The 27,423-nt window shown below is 36.0% G+C and overlaps 1 protein-coding gene and 1 non-coding gene across 2 annotated transcripts in view; one reads left to right on the top strand and one right to left on the bottom strand.

Annotated features, from left to right (window-relative positions):
- LARS1 (leucyl-tRNA synthetase 1) overlaps window positions 1-27,423 on the top strand; it is a 52,415-nt gene that overhangs the window by 7,420 nt on the left and 17,572 nt on the right. Inside the window, exons 2-22 of the mRNA XM_019739116.3 lie at window positions 2,644-2,762; window positions 4,620-4,707; window positions 5,120-5,200; window positions 7,419-7,553; window positions 8,611-8,772; window positions 9,351-9,463; window positions 10,124-10,187; window positions 11,626-11,693; window positions 11,801-12,026; window positions 13,309-13,396; window positions 13,480-13,556; window positions 16,732-16,785; window positions 17,737-17,877; window positions 20,104-20,181; window positions 22,547-22,632; window positions 22,728-22,793; window positions 22,891-22,973; window positions 23,390-23,528; window positions 23,906-24,118; window positions 24,604-24,661; window positions 25,807-25,870. Coding sequence (XP_019594675.2) covers window positions 2,644-2,762; window positions 4,620-4,707; window positions 5,120-5,200; window positions 7,419-7,553; window positions 8,611-8,772; window positions 9,351-9,463; window positions 10,124-10,187; window positions 11,626-11,693; window positions 11,801-12,026; window positions 13,309-13,396; window positions 13,480-13,556; window positions 16,732-16,785; window positions 17,737-17,877; window positions 20,104-20,181; window positions 22,547-22,632; window positions 22,728-22,793; window positions 22,891-22,973; window positions 23,390-23,528; window positions 23,906-24,118; window positions 24,604-24,661; window positions 25,807-25,870 — 2,203 coding nt within the window. The remainder of the gene's footprint in view (window positions 1-2,643; window positions 2,763-4,619; window positions 4,708-5,119; window positions 5,201-7,418; window positions 7,554-8,610; window positions 8,773-9,350; window positions 9,464-10,123; window positions 10,188-11,625; window positions 11,694-11,800; window positions 12,027-13,308; window positions 13,397-13,479; window positions 13,557-16,731; window positions 16,786-17,736; window positions 17,878-20,103; window positions 20,182-22,546; window positions 22,633-22,727; window positions 22,794-22,890; window positions 22,974-23,389; window positions 23,529-23,905; window positions 24,119-24,603; window positions 24,662-25,806; window positions 25,871-27,423) is intronic.
- On the bottom strand, window positions 18,879-18,952 carry TRNAS-GCU (transfer RNA serine (anticodon GCU)). Its single transcript has one exon. It is a non-coding gene; the product is annotated as a tRNA-Ser (tRNA).

Below are 27,423 nucleotides of genomic sequence, written 5' to 3'. Positions count from 1 at the left end.
GCACAAGGATGGTTCAACATACGCACATCCATCAATGTGATATATCACATAAACAAAATAAAGGACAAAAATCACATGATTATATCAATTGATGCAGAAAAAGTGTTTGACAAGATACAACATCCATTTATGATTAAAACACTTAATAAAATAGGTATAGAAGGAAAATGCCGTAACATAATAAAGGCCATATATGACAAACCCTCAGCTAATCTCATAAGTAACGGTGAAAAACTGAAGCCCTTTGCTCTACATTCAGGAACACATCAGGGCTGTCCCCTATCACCTCTGCTTTTCAACATAGTGTTGGAAGTCCTCGCCAGAGCCATCAGGCAAGAGAAAGAAAAGGCATCCAAATTGGGAATGAAGAAGTTAAATTGTCACTCTTTGCAGATGACGTGATGCTAAACATGGAAAACCCTAAAGACTCCACCAAAAAGCTATTAGAAACAGTCAACGAATACAGTAATGTTGCTGGCTACAAAATCAATGTACAAAAGTCCATTGCATTCCTATATACTAACCATCTCAGAAAAAGAAATCTCAGAAAAAGTAATAAAAGAAAACAAATCCTTTTGCAATTGCAGCAAAAAGAATAAAATACCTAGGAATAAACTTAACCAAGGATGTGAAAGACCTATATGCTGAAAACTATAAGACATTTTTAAAATAAATTGAAGAAGATACAAAGAACTGGAAAGACATTTGGTGCTCATGGATTGGAAGAATCAACATAGTTAAAAAGGCTGTATTACCCAAAGCAATATACAGATTTAATGCGATCCCCATCAAAATCCCAATGGCATTTTTTAAAGAAATGGAACAGAAAACCATCAGATTTGTTTGGCACCACAAAAGATCCCGAATAGCCAAAGCAATCTTAAGAAAAAAGAACAATGCTGGAGGTATCACACTCCCTGACTTTAGCTTGTACTACAGGGCAACAATAATCAAAACAGCATGGTATTGGCAGAAAAACAGACACATAGACCAATGGAATAGAATTGAGAACCCAGAAATAAAACCACATAAATATGTACAGATAATTTTTGACAAAGAAGCAAAAAACGTACAATGGAGAAAAGACAGCCTCTTCAATAAATGGTGCTGGGAGAATTGGAAAGCCACGTGCAAAAGAATGAAACTGGACTGCTGTCTGTCACCATGTACCAAAATTAATTCAAAATGGACCAAAGACATAAGCATAAGACCTGAAACAATAAACTGTATAGAAGAAAACATAGGTACTAAACTTATGGACCTTGGATTCAAAGAGCATTATATGAATTTGACTCCAAAGGCAAGGGAACTAAAAGCTAAAATAAATGAATGGGACTATATCATACTTAAAAGCTTTTACACAGCCAAAGAAACTATTGACAAAATAAAGAGGCCACCAACTGAATGGAAGAAGATTTTTGCAAACAGTGCCTCCGATAAGGGGCTAGTATCCAAAATATACAAGGAACTCATGCAACTCAACAACAAAAAAAATAACCCAATTGAAAAATGGGCAGAGGATCTGAAGAGACATTTCTCCAAAGAGGACATACAAATGGCAAATAGACATGAAAAAACGCTCAACATCACTAATCATCAGAGAAATGCAAACAAAAACCACAATGAGATATCACCTCACCTCAGTTAGAATGGCTATCATCAACAAGACAAATAGTAACAAGTGCTGGAGAGGCTGTGGAACAAAAGGAACCCTCATACACTGTTGGTGGAGGCAGTGTGGAGGTTCCTCAAAAAATTAAGAATAGAATTACCATATGACTCAACAATACCTCTCCTGGGTATCTACTCAAAAAACCTGAAAACATTTATACATGAAGACAAGTGTGCTCCAATGTTCATTGCAGCTTTATTTATTGTGGCCAAGACATGGAAACAACCAAAATGTCCTTTGATAGATGAGTGGATAAAGAAGTTGTGGTATATATACACAATAGAATACTATTCAGCGGTAAGAAAAGATGAAATAGGACCATTTGTGACAACATGGATGGATCTTGAGATTATAATGCTAAGCGAAATAAGTCAGACTGAAAAAGCAGAGAACCATATGATTTCACTGATATGTGGTGTATAAACCAAAAACAACAAAAGAACAAGACAAGCAAATGAGAAACAAAAACTCATAGACACAGACAATAGTGGTTATCAGAGGGTAAGGGGGCGGGTGGTGATAGCTGAGGGTAAAGGGGATCAAATATATGGTGATGAAGGAGAACTGACTCTGGGTAGTGAACACACAATGTGATTTAGAGATGATGTAATACAGAATTGTACACCTGAAATCTATGTAACTTTACTAATAATTGTCACCCCAATAAACTTTAATTTTTTAAAAAAAAGATCGGGTCTAATATGATACTGGGTCTTGCATTAATTTTTGCTCCAAAAGATGCATTAGAGCTGATTGTCCGGCTAGGTTTTATTTTCGGGGAAACATAGTATATTTAATTCTTTAACCATCTCTTTGAGGTTTGAAGTGTACAGGTAGTGATAACCCTGATGTTTAATCTTGGTCATTTAAATTTCAAGATAACCATGGAAAAAATTGATCAGTAAACTGCTCACTTCTGTGTGAACCCAGTTTTTTTTCCTTTTTTTAAGCAACTCTTTTGTGTCTAATAGGAAAGAAAAGGAACAGCCAAAGTGGACTTTTTGAAGAAGATTGAGAGAGAAATCCAACAGAAATGGGATACTGAGAAAGTGTTTGAGGTCAATGCATCTGATTTAGAGAAGCAGACTAGGTGGGTAATAGTTTGTGAAGTTCTCGTATACATTGTGTTTCTAAAACGGTTTCGCTTTTACAGAAACTGCAGAAGCTGCATTGTACAGAAAATACAGAAACTGCGTTGTGGAAAAGAAGGCAGAGTGTGTTTAGAATGTCTGAAATGGGCTGAGGGAGGTGACTTCCACTTTCTGCATTTACAATTAGAATCTTATTTCTTATGGCATTCTTAAAGGATTTTTTCTACATAAAGATTTTTTTAAAAACTAGTATTTTTCATATTCAGGCAAAAGAGGATGTTTTGAAGTTTTATCTTTGCTGACTGATAAAAAGAAATCCTTCTATTAGAGAGATTCATATTGTAGTGATAATTCACGGATACAAAATATACATTTTGAAGGTTTCTGTATTTGAAGATCTCATTTCATAAATATTATATTGCCTCGATGTTAAGAATCATCGATTAAAAGACAAACCCTAGACAGTGATATGATATTGGGGAAAAACAAAAACAAAATAAGTGCTTCAAAACAGTACCACGAAAAATATATGCATCAATTATAATATGCATCTCAGTTTCAGATGTGTTGCAATGTAGAAAACTGTGCTTTTTAGAATTGAGAAAATACATGGATAACAATAACAGTAGCTAACATTGAACTTACTGTTCAGTATGCCAAAGCAGTAGGAGACATGCCATTTTCTACTGCATATTCTCATTTAATCTTCTTAATAACCCTTTGAAGTTAGCAATATTTTTATCCCTATTTATAGATGATGATACTGAGACACAGAGAGGCCTAGTAAGCAACTCAGGGTTGCATAGTTAGGAAACAACAGGCCTGGAATTCTGTCCAAGACTTTCAGATTCCAAAGTCTATCCTCCTTGCTACTAACCTACACTTGGACGTTTTTCTTTTTAGAGAAAAAAAGAGTTTGCTGTAATATAAAGTCTCTGGTGTTATACTTTATAATTTGAAGCTTCTATGTGGTTCTAGAATTTTGGTCCACTTTAAGGTAATTTAAAGTAATCCAAAGTGAACTGAAAAATCTTCTTTGTTCAGTGAAAGAAAATGAAGTACAGCTACATGCAGCAGTGCTGAAGAAACTTAGAAATATTGGGTGGAAAAAAGCAATTGCAGAAGTCTGTGAAATAACACCATTTTTTATACAGCTCACAAGTGAGGAAAACTAAATATGTTGTTTAAGTGACATAGGCGTCACTTGTTCAAAACTTGGAATGACAAAAGTAAATTTCAAGATAATGGTTATCTCCCGTGGGAGAGTGGGGAGGATCACACAGGTAGTAGCTTCCGTGGGTTTACAGGTGTTCATTTTATTCTGTGTCTTAACTTATGTGTGTCGGTTAGACACACTTGATTAAAAGAAGAATATAACATAAACCGCTTTAAAGGGCTTTTTAAATGAATGTACAACATATTGTGTAATACTGAGGATGTTTTATTTTACCTGAGGAACTTTGAATTGCTTTATATATATATATCTAGTGAAAACATATCTCATTTAATCAATAAAACATTAAATTTATTCAGCTCCCTAAGAGTTTTAAAAATTTAGTTTCTAGTATATTAGCTTTAAATGTTATATTTAAAGCTAATTTAAATATTTTAGCTTACGTTGAACAAGTGAATTTATTTTTTAATAACCACCTATAAATGTCTTACTCTTTCAAAAGTAAGTTTCAATTTTAGAAAGCTTTTAATTTCTGGATTTATAAATTTTTTAAATATCTTTTAAATAACTAAAGTTAAACCAGTTATTTATAGAAAGCGTTCTCTTCAGCCTACCTCCTCACTGTAAAAGGAATTTAACTTTTTCTTTTCTGTACTTTCTTTTTCACATGATTATTTTGCAGCAAAGGCAAATACTTTGTAACTTTCCCATATCCGTATATGAATGGGCGCCTTCATTTGGGACACACGTATTCTTTATCCAAATGTGAGGTAAAGCTTCCTTTATATTTAATATGATGGGATAGAGGGTCTTTAATAAATACTATTTTGAAGAAAAAAAATGGTATCTAATTTAGTTCCTGTTAAAGGAACTTGGAATTCCTAAAATTATAATTTTAAGCTTAATTTTTATATTTAAGTAATTTAATTTTTATATTTTTCATTTGCTATGTGTTTATACATGCAGGGATCTAGGTATGTATGTTCATAAGTAATTCCTAGGTTGGTGAAAAGACAACTAAAAAAGGATAGCAGATTAGAATTTTGCAATGACTGTAAAACCTAGCTGGTGTTTTAAAGGAGGATGTGAAGAGGCATACTGATGTTTTTTTTGTCAAAAGTAAGCAATTTCTGTTTGCATAGCATTTAAATTTGTAATTTAAACTTAATTTTCTTTCTGTAGTTTGCAGTAGGGTATCAGAGATTGAAAGGAAAAATTTGTCTGTTTCCCTTTGGTTTACACTGTACTGGAATGCCTATTAAGGTAAGATTGCTTTTGGGATTAGTTTCTACTCTTTTTAGCTTAGAACAAATAGAAATATCTAGTTCAAGAGCTTAAAATGGGATTTTCAAATACTGAAGTGTTTTTGAAATGACTTGAATTTATTTCAGTGAAAATTAAATTTAACAAAATTCGAAGAGGTGCTTAAATAAAGGGCACACATTGAGGTTTAAGTGATTTGTAAGTAGTTTTGATATCTTTTGGTTATCTTATAGATTCATATTTCTGTTTTAGAATTAGATAATATCTACTAACAAGTAAAAAGTGCAGTGTTTTGAGCATTCATGACATATATGGGATGTTGGCATAAAGTAGTAAAAAAACACTTGAACCCTATTTTGATCTTTTTTGCAAATATCTTCTTTTGGCATAAATTTGTATTAGAAATAATTCTCAATAAAGAATGGGCCAGAAAACTAGCATTGAAAGGATTCCCTAAATGTTATAGTGTTGGGAAATTTAACTCACATTTCTTTTTATTCTTCAACCTTTTATTTTGAAAAATGTCAAACTTAAGAAAAGGTGAAAGGATAGTACAGTGAACGAACACCCATTACACCCGTCACTTACCGTTACCAAGTATTACCATCACTTACAGTTACCAAGAACACTTGCCATGATTACTTTAATTGCGTCTCTCAACACACATACAATATATGCACGCTTTTTTTCTTGCTTTTTACATGAATTTTTTGAAAGTAAGTTGCAAACATCAGGACATGTCACCCCTAAATACTTCAGCATGTATCTTCTGAGAATAAGGGCATTCTACATCATCCCACTATCATTATCCCCTCTGAGAATTTTAACATTGATGTGATATCATCTTGATCTAGTCTATAGTTGAATGTCTCTAGTTGTCTCAAAACGTCCTTTCTGGCTGTTTTTTACTTTTATTTTGTGGATCATGCATTGCATTTCATTATCAATGCTCTTTAGTTTGTCACGGCATCAATATCTTTGAAGAATCTAGGCCAGTTATTTTATAGAATATTCCATTATCTGAATTTTCTGATTGGTTCTTCGTGATTAGATTTGGGTTAAATGTTTTGACAAGAATACTACATTGGTAAGGTGTGCAGTCGTTGTATCACCTCAGAAGATATATAATAGCAATTTGTCCCACTTTGATGATATTAAGTTCATACTTGTCAGATTTTTTTAATTCTAAAGGTGATTTCCCCCTTTTTTAATTAAAAAATAATCTGTGGGATGATACTTCAAGAGCCTCTGAATATCCGGTTACCCAATAATCCAGTAATTGCAGCATCATTTTTTTTAAATTTAAAAAAATTTTTTAAATTGGGGAATATTGGGGACCAGTGTGTTTTTCCAGGGCCCATCAGCTCCAAGTCATTGTCCTTCAATCTAGTTGTGGAGGGCACAACTCAGCTCCAAGTCCAGTCGCCATTTTCAGTCTTTAGTTGCAGGGGGCTCAGCCCGCCATCCCATGGGGAATTGAACCAGCAACCTTGTTGTTGAGAGGTCACGCTCTAACCAACTGAGCCATCCTGCCGCCCAAATGCTGTCATTCTTTTCCTCATTTATTAACTGAAATTCTTCTAGAAGAGTCTACTCCCTTTTTAAATTTCACAATTATTATTTGTATTTTTCTCATAACTTTAATACTGCCTACTTGGTGTCATCCTTTGTTTTTGACAGTGGACTCATTATGGTGTAATTGAGAAGAGTTGGGTTGGCAATCCCAGGTTCATGTGTTAGTTTTGCAGCTGACTAGTGTTGTAAACTTGGATAAATCACTGTATCTCTGTGTCTGTTTTCTAACTTAGTACCTGTCCTATGTACCTAGCAGGCTTGTGATGATAACTAATAGAGTATATGTGACATTAATCATTAAATTGAGAAATGCTATTTAAATGTCATTAGTGAAAATGATCTTATATATTTTTATCTACTGTTGTAGTTCTAATGCCTGACATCCAGTATGCTACATTGAATCCTCTGGGTGTTAAATAAATGCTTACTGAGTAAATGAAGCAAAATACTAATTTATAAACTAGTGAATTTTGGGGTACATGATTTGTATCATTTAGGTTTTCTATAATGATCCACTTATGTGTAGATGTAGTGCAAACATTTCAAGAGTTAATTCTGTTTGGTCATAGAAGCAATAAAAAACTCAGATTGCGTCTACCTTGAATTTTGAACTTCACTGTCTCTAATGTTGTGCTTGTTACAGGCATGTGCTGATAAGTTGAAAAGAGAAATAGAGCTATATGGTTGCCCCCCTGATTTTCCAGATGAAGAGGAAGAGGAAGAAGTTAATGTTAAAATAGAAGATATAGTAATTAAGGATAAAGCCAAAGGAAAAAAGGTTTGGTGGTTGATGATACTTATTTTGGTTGAAATTTTATATTTATGTTTTTCTGATTTATATGTGCATTCCAAGTCTAGCGTAGTATATATATATTGTTAAAAGTTCATGACATCCCTGGCTCCATCTTAGCACCATGGGACTCATTCTAGCATTCTCCCTTTGCTTATTTGTGACTTTTTTCTCCAACAGTGAGAAACCTGACTCTCATTATTTATAGTATATTTATGTTTTTGTTCGGTCCTAGTGTACTAGTAGTTTCAGAATTGCTAACCTATACCCCTGGGAGAAACAATTTTACTAACTAAAAGACAGTGTTTGTATATAGTTCTTTTTGTCTTTTAGTCAATACACTGTTTTCCAAAGTTACTTCCAAAGCTCCTTTCTTGCCCGCTCCCTTCAGTGTGGTTATGTCATACTTACATATTTATAATACAGTTAGATACATTTCTCATGCTCTGCGTTCCATCTTGGGTTCCTCCAACATACTGGTTGATTTCTTTTTTAAAACTCACTCTTTGTGGTGTATAGTTGTGTTGGTTTGACAAATACATGGAGTCATGTTTCTACCGCAGTACCATTCGGATAGTTCCATCACCTCCAAAATTTCTTTTCCTGCCTTTTATAGTTTAACCCCTTTGCCTGCCTCCAACCCCTGGCATTTGGTTGCCTTTTTGATATTGGTAAAGAATGGAAAAGGAGGAACCTTAGGAGATGATAGAAGCTATCATAACTAAAAAAGATGCATGTAGCTTTGGGAGAAAGGAAATAGAGAAGGTTTGGTGCTGAGATCTTTTATCTTTGTGATGCTAGTTCTTCATGGTTCTCCCCATTTAGTAGTTATCCTTGGCATGAGAGTTCTGGTATCAAACTGGACAGTTTGGCAGGCAAAATAGTCCATCTACATCCTGCAGTGTTCTGACATACCAACAGCATTGTTTTGGAATTTAAAAAAATTACCACATGGGATTATTCACTTAGTCATTGTGGTCCTGGAATTTGTTAACAAGTTGTGGGTTATTCTTTGATGGAGTTTGTTTTTGCCGGTTATTTTCAGAGTAAAGCTGCTGCTAAAGCTGCATCTTCTAAATACCAGTGGGGCATTATGGAATCGCTTGGTATGTCTGATGAAGAGATAGTCAAATTTTCTGAAGCAGAACATTGGCTCGATTATTTCCCACCACTGGCTATTCAGGATCTGAAGAGAATGGGCTTGAAGGTATGCCCATCACTCCCATAGTTTAAGAAAACATGAAGAATGCATTTCTATTTTCATGTGATTACATGAGATTTGGGCCACCTCTTAATTTAGAATCATATATTCTGCTTGAATTCTACTAATGAATTGGTGCTGTTATTGTCAGGGTAGAACCTAATGGGCCTCGATGTAAGCAGTGAAGTACTTAAATATTTATTGTGTTGGAATGAATATCAATACCTTAGCAATTAATGGGAGGGAATTCTATTCAAAGAATATGAAGAAACCAAAGTTTAACTTGAATATTTAGGAATAAATAAAGGTATTATATAAGTATTCCTTTTAAATTTATTACAATTCCTCTATGTCCAATATATAAATGTGTATACTTAAAACACATAGTAAACACAAAATAATGAAATAATTGATTACATATTTAATAGGTGGAACTTGAAAAATTTTGTTTTTCTTTTAATATTTGTCATAATTGTAGTTGTAAAATAAAGAGTAGAAGAGGAAATAATTGATTCATGGGAGCTTTTGTTATTCGTAGAGACTCCAGAATTCTCAAAAATTACTTTTCCTTTCTTCTTCTATAGATAGACTGGCGTCGTTCCTTCATCACCACTGATGTTAATCCTTACTACGATTCATTTGTCAGGTGGCAGTTTTTAACATTAAGAGAAAGAAACAGAATTAAATTTGGGAAGCGGTGAGTTTGTTGTCCCTCAATATAAAAAAGCAAAAATGATGTAATACCTGCATTGTAATTCAGTGCCCCATAGCCTACTTTTTTCTATTATCTTTTCTCTTTTTAGTTTTTTTCTTTTTGTTCTCTTGTATCCTTTGCTTTCCGGTTGGTCTTGCCAGTGTCTAAATTTCTCTGAGCTGCTCAGTGCTTATGACAAATAGAACCAAGGAGAATAGGAGTGTTGTCTTTTATGATCTCACTAAAGATTCTCTTTGGTATTCCTAGCCAAGTAGAAAAACAATCATTCTATTTGTGCTTTAGTTTATTCTTTTGTTCTATAAATTGTTGAAGATTCCTCCTTGATTATGTGGATTAATTAAAAGCTATTTGCATTTCATGAGTGAATTTATATTTTATAATCTTTTGTTTTATATCACAAAGCCAAGATCAGTGCATATTTTTCAGTAGTAATCACCTTTGATGAAGGCAGGAGGCTTTCATGAAATAACTAGGTTGGCAACAGAACTGCCTATAAAAGCATAAATAATGGATGTAGATAGACATTTGCTCAGTTAGAAGTTTAATTAGAAGAATTATTGTAAGATGTTAGGAACAACACTGGCAAATATGTTAGGTTAAAACTTGTATATTACAATAATATTTGCCACATTTATTTTTTAGGTATACCATTTATTCTCCCAAAGATGGACAGCCTTGCATGGATCATGACAGACAAACTGGAGAGGTAATTATTGGTGACATGCAGTAGCTGTTAATATTCTTTGTGTGTCTGTAGAGTTTAAGAAATAGATCAGAGCCTAAAAAATAACATTATTCCAGTGCTGAGGTGTGTAGTTGTGATACTCTGGTGGCTCTGAAGAGGGAGGCAGAAAGTTAGTGTACGGCCCTATACCTTGTCTAGGATCTTGCTATTCCAAAAGTGGTCCTAGACCAGCTGCAACAGCTTGTGATGGAAAGCCCAGTTTTGAGCCTCGCCCCAAAATTGCTGAATGAGAAGCTCTGGGGGTGGGGCCCAGGAATCTGTCCTTTAACAAGCTCTCAGCGTGATTCACATGCATGCTAATGTTTGAGAGGAACTGCCTGGAAAATGCATTGCTCGAACAAGATAGCATGGGAAAGGTAACTAGCTACGTGGCTAACGATATACGCAGATCCATTTATACTTGCTTCGATTATGTGCCTACTTGCTTATTTCCAAGGTACTTTTAGCCATGCTTGACACCAGTTCACTCTACCTTCCTGTAGGACATGTTAGGGGCATTATTCCTTGTGATACTTAAGGGAAGCAGGCGTAAGTGATTTGCTTAAAGCCTTGGCACATAAACCAACAACACCACCAGGATCTGAATTTAGGAGCCCCAATGAGTGTGTCATTCTTTGCTACCAACTTTGAACACATTTGTAGTCTAGTGACTACTTTTCAAAATCAGCTTTCAATTGTGATGTAACTTATCTGAAAGAGGTGAGAGTTAATCAAAATTTTGAAAAATTTAAGAGACTTCAGAAGGCCCTGTTTACTGATTACATTAAATTTTAATAGAGTCAATGGTAACAATACCCTAAATTTCAATAGTATATTATAGTTTTTCAAAGCATTTTCCTACCCATTATCATATGTATTCCTCAGGACGGTCCTGTGTGAGGCACAGCACAGTTATTTTACAGACGAGGAAATGAAGGCTCAAAGAGATTCTGATTCCTTTGAGTCAAGTCATTAGTAAGGGTCCCTGCTAGGTTTTGCATGCACATCATCTGCCTCTGGTCCAGTGTGTGTCTCATAACTGCTCTGTGGCATTAGTATCTTCTAACTCTCATTTTGGACAAAAAATGTTTTATCTGATTACTCCAAGTCACATTTGTTTTTCTGTCCTCCCTTCTCAAGGGAGCTCTTAGCAAACCATCCTTACTCAGTAGAGTCTGGGCCTCCTTTTCTAGTTCTGGTGTGGCGTAGGCAGAAGGGTCTTCTCCCAGGTGTCTTCTCACACATTAGACTTCCCTGTGGACCTGACCAGTACACCACTGGGAGTCTCCATTGGAAGGAAGGTGATTTTAACAGTGCAAGAACTCACCTTAGAAATTTGAATCAGGTCTCTCACATAGATTAGTAGGTTTAATCCAAATCCTTTTTCCCCCTCAAATTTTTGTTTTGTTTATTTCTTTAGGGTGTTGGACCTCAGGAATATACTTTAATCAAGCTGAAAGTACTTGAGCCATACCCATCCAAATTAAGGTAGGTTTGCCAAAGAGTTACTGCATCATCTTTTTGGATATCAGGTAGTTGTGATAGAACCTACAGCATTTTTTTTTCTCATAAATATATTGTTTTCTTCTTCTTAGTGGCCTGAAAGGGAAAAATATCTTCTTGGTAGCTGCTACTCTCAGACCTGAGACCATGTTTGGACAGACAAACTGTTGGGTTCGCCCTGATATGAAGTACATCGGGTTTGAGACGGCAAATGGTGATATATTCATCTGCACCCAAAGAGCTGCCAGGAATATGTCATACCAGGGCTTTACCAAAGACAATGGTGTCGTGCCTGTTGTTAAGGAATTAATGGGAGAGGTAAGTTGGGAGCAGACTTTATTTTAGTGCATAGATTTAGAAGAGAAATTTCAACAATGAAGCTTGGAAGGAGAGCATTTCAAAAACCTTTTTAATTGAAGCATGCATACAGTCAGATGTGTAAACCACAAGTGTATTGTGTGCATTTTCATATGTGTATACACTCATGTAAGCACCACTCAAATTGAGATAAAGAGCAGTTCCAAGGACTCCAGAAGGCGCTCTTATGCCATTTCACTGTCAGTACTCACCCTCCTGCAAAGGTATTCCATTGCAACGTATTGAACCATTCTCTGTAATGGGTATTTGAACTGTTTCCTGTTTTTCTCCATTATAAGCAGTCCTTATATCTCATTGGTTTCTGATGTTGGAGTTCTGTCTGAGAAGTTTTTAGGAACAGTATTAATGACACACGTTTTTAATTGTTCTTAATACAGCTTCTTTCCAATCCAGAAGCTGCTCAAATTATTAAATTTATTAAATTATTAAAATTATGAATTACTAAAATTTGAGCAGATTCTAGAATAAGGAAAATGGGTAGTGTGAATTAAAAAATAGCTTTAAGAGTGTTATAATATTTAATCGTCACTCATACGACTATAAATTCCATAAAAGCAGCTTATCTATCTGAATAAAGTGGGATGGGCAGGAACTGTGTGGAATTGAAAAGTGCGTTCCTGAGTTAAACAAGCCAGCTGCAATCTGTTGCATATGAAAATATGGGTCCGGTATAGTTGTATCTTCTGATTTTTTTTTTTTTAAAGAAACTACATATATCTTTTTAATTCAGTTTGTCTTTCTAATTATTTAAAGAGGATATAGAGCATTCTATCTTGTTGAAGTCTCATTTATTAAATAATTTTTCTTTTATGTAAAGTTTTAGCTGTTTCCAGGTTTTGTTCATATAGTTAACACAGCATTGGGCAGACTTCTTAAATAAAAAATAATTTATTTCCTTTGAGATAAATTCCTAGGATTGGATGGCTGGGTCCAAGATGTGTGAATGTTTTCGTGGCTCTTGCTAGGGATTCCTATATTGTTTTTCCTCAAGGAGTACGATATCACCAGCAGCCTATTAATGTACTAATATCCTTACAAACTTATCAGATTTGGGTATTATAATTATTTACAATTATTTTTGGTTTAGTTGGTATAAAAGAATGAGTTTTGTTCTACTTCATATATTTTTGATTAGCTTCATGAGGCTTAAAATATTAACATTTAAACAAGTTTTAATGGTTAAAATTTCTCCACCTTTTATTCTGCTCTTTCTCTTATTCAGGAAATTCTTGGTGCTTCACTTTCTGCACCTTTGACATCTTATAAGGTCATCTATGTTCTCCCAATGCTCACCATTAAGGAGGATAAAGGTAAAAGAGTTTATTTCTTTATAGAAATACAATGGTAATCCCATTCTGGCGGTATTAATTAACTCCACACTTTCTTTTATAAGGTACTGGTGTGGTCACAAGTGTCCCTTCTGACTCCCCTGACGATTTTGCTGCCCTCAGAGACTTGAAGAAAAAGCAAGTGAGTATCTGAGTTTCATGTTCTTATTTCCTCTTCATCATCTACTTGTTTAGGTCCCGCTGAGCTACATTATGGGATGAGGCTCAAAAGCCATCCATGTGTCTTTGAACTGCAATCTCTAACCTGTTTCTTGATGTTTATATATTTTCCTGGGGTTTGATTTTTGAATATAATGTGTCATAGAATGTTTCTTTTTAAAGACTTTATTTGTTAGAGCAGTTTTAGGTTTACAATAAAATTGAGAGTAAGGCACAGAGATTTCCCATGTACCCCCTGCCCCAACACATGTAACTTTTCCATTGTCAGCTAGATATGGTACATTATTCATCAGAATGGTACTTTTTTCTCTTTTTAAAAAAATCAAGGATGAACCTACACTGACACGTCATAATCACCCAAAGTCCATAGTTTACCTCAGGGTTACTGTTGGTGTTGTACATTCTGTGAGTTTGGACAAATGTGTAATGACATGTATCCATCGTTATAATATCATACAGAGTATTTTCACTGCCCTAAAAATCCTCTGTGCTCTTCCTGTTCATCTCCCCCTTCCCTGCAACTCATGATCTTCTCGTCTTTATAGGGTTACCTTTTCCAGAATGCCATGTAGGTGGAATCATACAGTATGTAGCCTTCAGATTGATTTCTTTCATTTAGTAACATGCATGTAAGGTGTTTCTATGTTTTTTCATAGCTTGATAGCTCATTTCCTTTTAGTACTGAAAAATATTCTATTGTCTGGATGGACCATGGTTTATTTATCCATTCACCTACTGAAGGACATCCTAGTTGCTAACAAGTTCGTTGGCAATTATGAATAAAGCTGCTGTAAACATTTGTGGGGAGGTTTTTGTATGGACATAACTTTTTGGCTCTTTTCATTAAATACCAAGGAGTGTGATTGCTGAATCATATGGTAAGAATATGTTTGGTTGTGTAAGAAACTGCCAGACTGTCTTCCAAAGTGGCCGTTCCCACCAGCATTCCCACCAGCAGTGAATGAGAGCTCCTGTTGCTCCACCTCCCCACCAGCTTGTGGTGTTGTCAGTGTTTGGGATTTTGGCTGTTCTAATAGGTGTGTAGTGGTAGCTCATTGTTCTTTTAATTTGGATTTCCCTGATGACATATAATGTGGAGCATCATTTCATATGCTTATTTGCCATCTGTGTCTCATCTTTGGTGAAATGTCTTTAAGGTATTTGGCTCATTTTTTAATCAGTTTGTTTGTTTTCTTGTTGTTGAGTTTAAAGAGTTCTTTGTATATTCTGGATAGCAGTCCTTTATCAGATGCATCTTTTATAAATGTTTTTTTACAGTCGATGGCTTGTCTTGTAATTCTCTTGATACTGTTTATTGCAAAGCAGAAGTTTTTAATTTTAATGAAGTCCAGCCTATCAATTATTTCTTTCTTGGATTATTTCTTTGGTGTATCTAAAAAGGCATCACCATACCCAAGGCCATTTAGGTTTTCTTTATGTTATCTTCTAAGAGTTTATAGTGTTGGGTTTTAGGTCTGTGATCCATTTTGAGCTAATTTTTGTGAAGGGTGTAAAGTCTATGTTTAGCTTCATATTTTGCATATCTACATCCAGTTGTTCCAGCAACATTTGTTGAAGCGACTGTCTTTGCTCTGTTGCTTTGCCTTTGCTCCTTTGTCAAACATCTGTTGATTGTATTTATGTTGACTATGGTCTGGGCTCTCTATTCTGTTCCATTGAACTATGTAGCATCTGTTCCTTCACCAGCACCACAATGTCTTGAATACTGTACTTTTAGAAGTCTTGAAGTTGAATAGTGTAGGTCATGCTGCTTTGTTCTCCTTCAGTGTATAGTTGTCTATTCTGGGTCTCTTGCTCCTCTATATAAACTTTAGAATTGGTTTGTTGATAGTCATAAAATAAATAACTTGCTGGGATTTTGACTGAGATTGCATTAAATGTGTAGGCCAAGTTGGGAATAAGTGACATCTTGAAAATATTGAGTCTTCTAATATTTTGGAACATGGGATATTTCTCCATTTTTTTAGCTCTTTGATTTTATTCCTTAGAGTTTTGTAGTTTTCCTCATATAGATCTTACGTATATTTTGTTATTTTTTTAACCTAAGTATTTAATTTTTTTGAGTGCTAATGTAAAAGGTATTGTGTTTTTAATGTTAAATTCACCTGTTGTTTATTAGTGTATAGGAACACAATTGACTTTTGTATATTAACTTTGTATCCTGCAACCTTGGTATAATTACTTAATAGTATTAGGAGTTTTTTTGTTGTTGATACTCTTTGGATTTTCTACATAGATGATTACGCCGATCTGTATTCCCGTCCCTTCCCTTCTCCTCCTCCTTCTTTCTCTTCCCCTCTCTGCCCTTCCCTTCCCCTCCTTTTTCTTGCCTTACTGCATTAGCAAGAACATCCAGTGTGATGTTGAAAAGGACTGGGGAGAGGGAACATCCTTGCCTTATACCTGATCTTAGTGGGAAGCCTTCAAGTTTCTCATCATTAAGTGTGATGTTAGCTATAATTTTTTTCGTAGGTAGTCTTGATGAAGTTGAGAAAGTACCCCTCTTTTATAGTTTACTGAGGTGTGTGTGTGTGTGTGTGTGTGTGTGTGTGTGTAGTTTAAACAACAAACATTTATTTCTCACGGTTTCGGGGGCTGGGAAGTCCAAGACGTGGTGTCTGGTGAACACTCTCTTTCTGTGTGTCCTCACACGGCTAACAGCACAGAGAGCAAGTTTAAAAAAATTTTTTTTTTTAATGAATGGGTGTTGGATTTTGTCAGATGCTTTTTTTTTTTCATTGCTTCTGTTGATATGATCATGTGGGTTTTCCCTTTAATTTGTAGATATGATGGATTTCATTACACTTTTGCAAAACTTTTCTCATATTCACATTTTCATTGTCACCTAGAATATGAGCCTCACTTTAAGTGGTGTTTGTGTGTGAATGTTTGCTTTGGGCTGTACAGTTGCATCATTTAAGCCATTCATTGTAACTTAAATTGTTGATTTTTGAAAAGTCATAGCTCCCTTCTTGAGATATTTGGTAAAGTTAAAAAATTGCTCTGTGTGGAGAGGAGAAGAAATAATAGTATAAAAAACCTTGGAAGTTGATTCTGTCAATGATTATTCCAGTAAAGTGTTGATCATCAATGTTAACTTGCAAATTTTTTTGTAGGCCTTGCGAGCGAAGTATGGAATCAGAGATGACATGGTCCTGCCGTTTGAGCCGGTGAGTCCTTAGACCATTCAGTGTATTCACATCCATATCTTTATCAAAGGAAAAAGAGCTAATGTTTTCCTTGTAACAAAATCAAATAATTAGTGGCGTATGGAAATAAGAGGGAAGTTGCTGAAGCATTCACTTTCACTTGATAGGTGCTGTGGCAGATAAGAGTGAGAGAAAAACCAACAATAAGCCATTTCTTAACACCTGGCACTTTTTAAAATTTGCTTCTTAATGATTGAAAAATATACAGATAATTCAATGTAGTTTCAGCCATATTCTGGTCTAAGACAGGTTAATGAGATGAATGAGAGATTGTGTTCTTCTGTTTCCAAACTTCTTAAAAATCTCTTTTTGGCGAAGGTGTGAAAAAATTCTAGAACAAACCAATAGCTTTTTAGCATCACCAATTTTATAGTAGTTTATTTTGCCAGTTTGGCCGATTCCAGGCTTCTAAAGACAATATTTTGCCGTATTTCAAATGTATGTTTGTGTTTTGATACTAGTGTCTGCAGAAGAAAAAAAAAAAATTTTACTAACAACTTTCATGAAAAATCCAAAAGACTTATTAGAAACCAAAACCAAGATCCTAAATTTAGTTGTTTACATTATTTTGCTAGTTTTAATGTTAATTATTTAGTTAATTGTATGCCACTGGAGGGTTGAGAGCTGGGGAGTGTCTCTGTGTGTGTGTGTGTGTGTGTGTGTGTGTAATAAGGAGGGACAGTGTGGGGGTTGGTGCACAGAATTTGGGTAGTTCCTATGGAGAGGAGGAAGACAAATCTACATTGGATGTTAGTCACTCTGTGATTACCTAATATGTGGTATTGCTGTACTGTACTGATATATAAAATATAAAATGACTTCATTGGACAGAGGCAAAAGGACTATGTCCCATGGAGCTGTTTTTGTGTTTATTCAGGGTGAATAAGTTCCTGACATTGTTGTTCTTTGCAGGTGCCAGTCATTGAAATCCCAGATTTTGGAAATCTTTCTGCTGTGACCCTTTGTGAGGAATTGAAAGTTCAGAGCCAGAATGACCGAGAAAAACTTGCCGAAGCAAAGGAGAAATTATATCTAAAAGGGTTTTATGATGGTGTAAGTGATAATTTGTTATTGTTTTTATTTGCTTGACTCTGTGCTCTGTGGTTTGCTTCTTAATGATTGAAAAATATATAGGTAATTCAATATAGTTTCAGCCATATACTGATCTAAGACAGGTTAATGAGATGAATGAGATTGTATTCTTCTATTCCAAACTTCTTAAAAATCTCTTTTTGGCTAATAGCATTTATAGACGTTACATTTTTGTGCCCTCTAGGAACCTCTTAAGGAATTAATTTCTTTTCTTTTCTTTCTTTTTTTTTTTAATTGGGGAAGGGGAACAGGACTTTATTGAGGGACAGTGTGTACTTCCAGGACTTTTTTCCAAGTCAAGTTGTTGTCCCTTCAATCTTAGTTGTGGAGGGTGCCATTCAGCTTCAAGTTGTTGTCCTTTCAGTCTTAGTTGTGGAGGGCGCAGCTCAGCTCCAGGTCCAGTTGCCGTTGCTAGTTGCAGGGGGCGCAGCCCACCATCCTTTGCGGGAGTTGCACCGGCAACCTTGTGGTTGAGAGGACGTGCTCCAACCAACTGAGCCATCTGGGAGCTCAGCGGCAGCTGAGTTCAAGGTGCCATATTCAATTTTAGTTGCAGGGGGCAGAGCCCACCATTCCTTGCGGGACTCGAGGAATTGGACTGGCAACCTTGTGGTTGAGAGAGAGCCCACTGGCCCATGTGGGAATTGAACCGGCAGCCTTCGGCGTTAGGAGCGTGGAGCTCTAACCGCCTGAGCCACTGGGCCGGCCCCAAGGAATTAATTTCTTGAGAAGATATTTAAAGTTAGGTCATATTATGTGATAAACTCCAAGGGTTTATTGCTTGGTTCCTTCTTTTGTTCTTTAAATTAAGAAGTTCATATTTTAAATAAGCAGTTTTATTCAGTTTATTAATTTACTTTTTAATGTTTGTTCAGTGCCTGAACACAACAAACATGTTGTGAACCTATTTTTTCCTTTATTTTTATTTTATTTTATTTTTTTAAGGAGGGCACAGCTCACAGTGGCTCATGCGGGGATTGAACCAGCAACCTTGGTGTTAGCAGCACCATGTTCTAACCAACTGAGCTAACAGGCCACCCCTTTTTTTTCCTTAATTGTGCATAGACTAATAAAAGTTCTAGAGAAAATAAAAGTTCAACCTAGTTGTTAGTGGCTGGAGGTTAAAAATGAAGATTTTTTTTTTAAGGACATAAATGAGAATGCTGTTTACTTTTACCTTTACTCTCATTTTTCTAAATAACCAGTATTTGGTTATGGCTTTTTAAAGTGACTTGTACGTTTTGGTTAATGATAAAAGCCAACACCTATATAGTACTTACATATTAACTTACTTGAATCTCAAAATAACCTCATGAAGTAGGCACTGTTATTCCCATTTTGCAAATGAGGAAATTCAGGCACTAAGAGATCAAGTAATTTACCCAAGAGCAGCCAGATAGCCAGCCAGTGACAGAATTGGGATTCAAAGAAGGCAACTTGGCTGTAGGATTTGTGCTTTTAACCACTGCACCAAAATGATCAAGAAATATAATGTCATAATGATGAATTACATAGATATGAAGTATTTTGATATGTTGGAGGATTAGAAGGTCAAAAAAGAACATGTGTCTTTCACTTAAGATAGAAACGACTTGAGAAACACACAGGAGGGGAGCAGATGGAGGTCAATATCAGCTGGAAAGGGGATTGTGGCTTAGAGCTGTGACAACAATGGGCAAGCTAATACTTTGCTCTAGAATTAAATTTCCCCACTAAATAAAAGGCAGAGTTGAAAAACGGGCGGCCTTCTTCTAAGAGCCAAACTTAACACATGGCCAACCAAAGGAGAATGCTTGCTGGTAACAGGCGAATTTGGAAAGAAAAGCCTAAATGGAAATGAGCTGAATATGCTCAATTCCTTCTCCCAAAGCCTTTAAGAATGAGATGAGTTAGTGTAGTGGAATTCTGTCCACATGGAAACCTGAGATGTGGGAAGGAAGTGAGTTTCTTCCTAATCATGTTCATGACAGCTATCCGACTTACACTAAAAGAAAAAAAATTGTGTGATAAATATTAGTTGTCCAAGCTATGTCAAAATAAAAAGTTATGGTTATAAATGTGATAAATTTCACCCTAAAATATCTTGGGTTGCTGGGTGGAGGTAAATTTAGTTAGGGAAAAGTCTGGGGGGCAACTCAAAACAAATTTTAATTATGTGTTTTTCCCCCCCACTTCTCATCCTTTTAGGTAATGTTGGTGGACGGATTTAAAGGACAGAAGGTCCAAGATGTAAAGAAGACTATCCAGAAAAAGATGATTGATGCTGTATGTGATAGGCTATCCTCTGAAGGCTGTTTTAGGAGAAAAGCTTTTCGTTAATAGATGGACTTTACAGTGTTAATTAGCAGCGAGTCTGTAGCAGAACCTGGAGCTATATTAAAGATAGCATATAGGTTTGTGGCAGAAAATAGGAGACTTATTCAGCAATTCGTTTAAGTTGAACTTCCCACCTATAACACTGATGAAAGTGGTGTTCTAAAGTTTGCATGTACAAGGCGCATACAGAGAACTTTAATATGCTTTCTGCCAGAGCCCATTGGAGATACTAGTAGTTACAATTCTCTCTTCCTGTAGTGCTTTGCTTTTTACTTTCATCCTTTTGCCCCTTCTAGCTTCATTTTTGTGGTAAGTTTCTTCTTATGTCAGAGCAACAGTCAGTGTTTACATTTTTGAGACATACCTGATCTATAGTGTGTACAATGAGAACTTTTCTTCCCCAGCTTTTGGTTTTCCCTGGAGTTAATAACTGTCTTTTTTTTTTTTTTTTAATTTCCTAACTTTTAAATATACTTGTCAATACACTGTCCAAAACTCTGTCCCAGCTGTCTTTCTCCTCTCAGTGTCTTCAAATACATCAGTATGCTCTTCATTCCATCTTAGATAGAGACAGCTCTCAGAGAGCCTTCTGGCCTGTTTTAGTTTAGTCCAGGGGTGTCAAAACTGCGGCCCGCGGACCAACTGTGGTCCACAATCCATTGTTAATTCGCCCGCAGCAAATTCCAAAAACATATATAGTTTATTTAAATAAACCAGGTGAGGCAATACGTACTTCACCTTGAGTGAGAGGCCCGGCTGTTTGTGTATTTTACCGCATATGGCTCTTGGTGAAAAACGTTGAAAAAAGTTTTGACACCCCTGTGTTAGTCTGTGCTGATTGCTTACTGTCCTGGTGACAGATGTCATCTGCGATGTTCCTCCACCATCACTAAATATTTCCTTTGCTTCTCTTGAGTTGGATCTCCTGTTTCCTTGATTCCCTGGTTTCTTTGTTATTTACTCTCTCATTTTGGTACTCTGCCTCTAGTATCTTTCCTGAGGAAGGATTCTTGGAAAGTAAATTTTTGCAGCCTTCCATGTCTGGAATGTTAGGTTCCCCACAGAGGATTCTTCCTGTCTCTGGCTTAAAGGGTCTAAGCTCACTGAGCATTCTGGGAGCTGAGTGGGAGAAGATTGCTAGCATGGATACCAGTGCCCAGTAGGCTGACTTAAGCCCTGTTTTCACGAGGATACCCATCCTTAACTTTGTCTTCTGGTTGAGAGACACTTTTATCTTCTCCAGACAATAAACCCTCATTGTTCTGTTGGCGTAGGAGGAGCAGTTGCCTGTCTGCATAGTGTGGGCTTAGGGTGTCTGGGGTTCTAACCTCTTTTAAAATTTCAGCTAGTCCTCTTTTCAGCCTCACCTTTCCTCTTTCAGAACTATCTTGTGCCATCAATTCCTGAGTTTTCTGGAGGTTTTGTCGTGCAAACTGGATTGCTTATCAGCTTTCTCTATGGCTGGCTAAGAATTCAGCTAACTTTCTTCAGTCTGCTGCTACATTTATCACTCATCCTGCTTTTCAGTTTCCACAAGTTGGCGGATATTGTTTCTTCTCCCATTCTTATCTCTGTAGGTTCATGCCATTAAAAAAAACTCTCTTTAGGCCCTTTTATTGGGATTTTGAAAGGGAGCAGAATTAAGTGTCTGTTTTTATTTCACTATCTTTATGCAAAAGTTGCAACTGTTTAAGTTCATCATGAAGAAATTGCATTAAGAACACAGCAATGAATCATTTTATGAATGATAATGCTGAATATTATTTTAAAAAACTTATCCTTGGTTAATAAGTTTGGGACCATAATACATTAAGAGATACTTATATTTGGTAAAAAGTAAGTTTCATGCTCAGTTTTCTAGTGGGACCTTTTCACGACACTATGTATGTCTTTAGTAAGAATATTTTCCATGTTTAATTTTTGTGCATCTGTTTTTTTAAAAGAGTTTTATGCATTTCATTTTCTGTTTTCTTTATATTGTTATTATAACAAGGATAAGAGGATGTCATAGGTAGCCTAACCTCCAAACCATAGGGTTAGAAATGATTAAACATTTTTCATTTTTCACTGAAGAGGAATAATCTGTACCTAGGGAAGGTGATCCATTTGATAAAGATGCATGCCTTTTCAAAAGCAAGTGTTGTGTAGAAAATAAGGGAGATAACTTTACTCAGGGAAGAAGGAAGATAGAATGAGAATTTGGAGTTTTGATTATTGGTGGTACGGCATTTTTAAAAAGTTATTTTTATTAACCTTAAGAAATAGAGATTGACTTGACACAATATCTGACCTATTTTTATATACTTTCATTTAGGGAGATGCATTTATTTACATGGAACCAGAGAAACAAGTCATGTCCAGGTCTTCAGATGAATGTGTCGTGGCCCTGTGTGACCAGTGGTTAGTCTCTCTTACAGCAAGAAGAAATTTCATTCAGTCACTTTGCATATCCCTTTGACTTTTGTTGTTTTCTAATCAATTGTACACTCCCCCAGGTACTTGGATTATGGAGAAGAGAACTGGAAAAAACAGACATCCCAGTGCTTGAAGAACCTGGAAACGTAAGATGGGAGAAAGTGATGAGGGAAGGAAAGGGAGATGAGAAATGTGGAAGACAATAAAGGTAAAGCGGGACACTTTATTTTTTACTCTCTCCAGATTCTGTGAGGAGACCAGGAGGAATTTTGAGGCTACCTTAGATTGGCTGCAAGAGCATGCTTGCTCAAGAACTTACGGTTTAGGTACGCAAACTTCAAATTTTTCTGTTTGAATGATTTTGCCAATTACAGAGCAAATTGATGCTTTCACCTTTTCCCCCTCTCTTCTAGAGATTTTCTGAATTGGAAGTGAGAGGTTTCAGTTAGAGGGTGAGGGAAACTAGGATGTGGTCCCCTACCATCTACCTGGTGGTAGAGGTACGTCCTCTGTAATGCACATACCTTTTATGGAGTGATCTTTCTATGGAAAGTTTCCAGTGCTTCAACCATTTTACTTTTTATTTACCATTTTATTTTTATTAATTATTTCAGTAAATTAAAGAGCTTCCTAAATAACAGTTTTATAAGTGGTATAGACCTACCTGTTCTTGAAAATATGGATTCTATAGATGAGGTGTCTTTAGGTACCTCATGCATTCATTTTCTTTTTTATCTTGTAGGTACTCGTCTGCCTTGGGATGAGCAGTGGCTGATTGAATCACTCTCTGATTCCACTATTTACATGGCATTTTACACAGTGGCACACCTGTTGCAGGGGGGTAACTTGCGTGGACAGGCAGAGTCTCCACTGGGCATCAGGTTGGTAAATAGATAAGGGAAAGAAGTCTAGTTTGTCGGCAAAAGATGTAATCTTTTGATTTACGTATTGAAGCTTCTTTTAAAAAATATTTAGTTTTCATAAGAATTCACTTAGTTTGTCTGATGTTTTTGCTTTTTTGCTATTGAACTGAGAAAAAATAATAAATAGCCCCCTTTCTATCATAGTTATCCAGTCTACACTCTTATGGGAGTCTGTTGCCCTCATTTGTTACTGTAACTACATTAAGATTCCTAGTTCATGGTTAGATTAAAATACTGATTCTTTCAAAGAAATTTTATGTATATATGCACGTATACATACATACACACATATATGTGTATATTTTTGCTGCTTGTTTGTTTCATTTTTAATCTAGACCACAGCAGATGACCAAAGAAGTTTGGGATTATGTTTTCTTCAAGGAGGCTCCATATCCTAAGACTCAGATCCCAAAGGAAAAATTAGATCAGTTAAAGCGGGAGTTTGAGTTCTGGTATCCTGTGGATCTTCGCGTCTCTGGCAAGGATCTTGTTCCAAACCATCTTTCATATTACCTTTATAATCACGTGGCTATGTGGCCAGAACAAAGGTGAGGGCCAAAAAAAGATGTGGCCTAAATTTATTGCTTGTTGACAAGGGAGTCCTGTGGCTTCACATATATAGAGGTTATTGTGTGGGATCTGTCAGTTACACCAGCGTCCGATAGCTATCCTTATTTATTTTTTAATTTATACAATGATACTATGTTGTAAACACTATTCTGTCTCATGTTTTTTATGTAATAACATATTTCCAAAAACTTTTTATATCCATATATATAGCCCTGCCTGTATTTTTATAATACTCACATGGTATTTCTCTGTATGCCTGTACCATAGTTTATATAACTAGTCCTTTACTAATAGACACTTTCATTGTTTTTATTTGTTTTCTGTTACGAACAGGACTTAGTAAATATTCTTGTACATTTGTCTTAGCAAACTTTTACTGATCTTCTAGCATTTTTCTCAGAATTTAAGCCTAAACCATAATCTTTAAGTTTTATTTTCTGTCTTTAAACATTTACATGCATAGTGGCAAATGGCCTGTAGCTGTGAGAGCAAATGGACATCTTCTCCTCAACTCAGAGAAGGTAAGGCTCTTTGCCTCTTGAAAGTTAAAATTCTGTGGAAAACTTCAGATTTAGGAAGCTGCACTTTTTTTTTTTTTTTCAATAAAAGCAGTAATATGAAAGAGAGTTAAAAATCTTCCATTAAAAATGTTTAGGAATAACATCATAAAATCTTATCTTTAAAATTGAGTGAGTAGGGCAGATAGTATTAATTGAGGGGAGGGACTTACCTATTATGTCATTACCTATTATAACGTTTGTATGTAGAGTGACAGAAGGTGACATGAATTGTGACTCAAGGAGAGAAAGAGCCACACAGAAACAGAACAAGTCAGAGACAGATGGAAATGTAAAGATCCTAGCGCTGAGACCTTAGATGATCTCTCTCATAAAGTTGAGAAAATAGTTTGGTGGCTTTTGTTTTTTTCTTTTATAGTGTGACGACTGGCCATTAAATTAAGATCAAAGAATTTTGTAGTTTGTTATAACATGACATCTTCTTTGGTCTCAACGTTGTTGTATTGTACACTGTACTAATTTTATTAGTATGAGATACTTTATTGCCATATAGTGGGAACTTGATGTAATTATCACCTCTCTTTGGTATCAGCAAAGTTATGAGAAAGACATAAAAAAATTTAAAAATAATAACGATTGCTAGGCTGTGTACAGCGCCTCCCGAGCTGTGCTGCCCTCAGGTAGAGCACAGTTTGAACAACCAATTATTGTGGCCCTAATGACAGGAAGTTGCCTAAAACCCTAACTCTAACCTCATCAGCTAGTGCATTTATTTCTGAATAACTGACTGCTACTATAAAGCTCTTCTTTATGACCAACTAAAGTGTTCCAGAATTGTCGAGGAATAATTCCACGTGTCTAAACCACTAGCACAGGCTAATGAAAGCACAGTGGGCTGGACATCAGACTGGAGCTCCTACCCTCACTCTGCCACTGACTAGCTGAGTGACCCACATAGGTCACTTTGTCGACTGGACTTCATTTTCCCCCTCTGTAAAATTAGTTCAAGGTTTCTTTTTCACATTTCTTTCCCTTTTTGTCTTTATCTGCTCATGGCCAACCCATTTAATTTGATTTAACTGATTAGGTTTATCCTATGCATATGTGTATATTCTTGCTAATGCCTACTCATTGGCTTTCTATTCCAGATGTCAAAATCCACAGGCAACTTCCTCACTCTAACCCAAGCTATAGACAAATTTTCAGCCGATGGTGAGTGTACTTTCTCTTATTATTGCTCTTGCGTAGGGTCCTATTCTCAGATTACAGAAGGCAATTTAAAATGGTTGTAATTTCATTGCTTTTTCTCTTTCGCTTTTACCAACACTTTATAAAGTATTTGTGTTTTCTTTGTGTACAAGTGCTGTAATACCTAAAACAAGAATTGCTGACGTGATCTTTAGGAACAAACTCAAGCTAAGGTTATCAGAGGCTTCTTTTAAAAGAAACTCAGTATAATTTCTACTTTGCTTTCAATTTCTCATTACTTCTAAGATTACATTGGTTTGTAGAAATGTTGGGTGTATACTGGGAGGCAGCTCTTCCAAAGCATTTCCTCCATATTTGGTATAAATATGGGTGACTTCAGCCTGGGAGCATTCATTTTCCAGAAGAGTATTTTTTCCCTGGCCTCAGAACTGTTCCATTTGACCATGACTTTGTCAAGAGAAGAAATGCACTGTCTAACCTGAAGGACTTGTGCGTTTCTTATGTCAGTTGGTCTGTGGTGATCATGGCACTTCTTTTTACTGATCTTGGCTCCACAGTTTGAGACCATACTCAAGGGGGGATGGGAAAGACTAACCTAAGTGACTTGAAAAACAGTATTTTGAATGGATACTGTAATGCAAAACGAACAGTACACACTACTGTAGTTAGTCAATATATTTCTTATACGTGGCATAGATTAGCAATCCTGAAACTACTTTATCTGTGTACTGTGATTGAATAAATATATTGTAGATGAGAGCTCACTGCCAGAGAAAGAAGCTCTAAATAAGTAAAAGGGGAACAAACCTTGTGTTGGATTGGAATTGGCTCTATCAGGATGAACTCATGGTTTTTATGTTATACACAGACAGATGTAAAAATAAACAGATGTATGTGTGGGTTGGTCTATATACAGGCATCCCCGCTTTATTACGCTTCGTAGATAGTGTGCTTTTTACAAATTGAAGATTTGTGGCAAGCGTGTATCAAGCAAGCCTATTACTGCCATTTTTCCAATACCCTTTGCTCACTTCCTGTCTGTGTCACATTTTGGAATTATCGCAATGTTTCAAACTTTTTCATTATTTTATTTCTTTATGGTGGTCTGTGATCAGTGATCTTTGATGTTACTATTGTAATTGTTTGGGGGCACCACAAGCTGCACGTTCCGTAAACTTAATTGATAAATGAGTGTGTTCTGACTGTTCCACTGACTGACTCTTTCCCTGTCTCTCACCCCCTCCTTGGGCCTCCTTATTCCCTGAGACACAGCAATATTGAAATTAGGCCAGTTAATAACCCTACAGTGGCCTCTAAGTGTTCAGGTGGAAGGAAGAGTCGCATGTCTTTCACTTTAAATCAAAAGCTAGGAGTGATTAAGCTTAGTAAGGAAGCCATGTTGGAAGCTGAGATAGGCTGAGAGCTAGGTGTCCTGTATCAAACACTTAACCAAGTTGTGAATGCAAAGGAAAAGTTCTTGAAGGAAATTAGAAGTGCTACTCCCGTGAGTGCACCAATGATAAGAAAGCGAAACAGCCTTATTGCTGATACGGAGA

The sequence above is a fragment of the Rhinolophus sinicus genome, chromosome 5 (assembly GCF_057876585.1).
Source record: "Rhinolophus sinicus isolate RSI-liver-muscle chromosome 5, RSI-T2T, whole genome shotgun sequence".
NCBI lineage: Eukaryota > Metazoa > Chordata > Mammalia > Chiroptera > Rhinolophidae > Rhinolophus > Rhinolophus sinicus.
The sequence above is the reverse complement of the archived record's forward strand: the minus strand, read 5'-3'. Positions and strand labels throughout refer to the sequence as shown.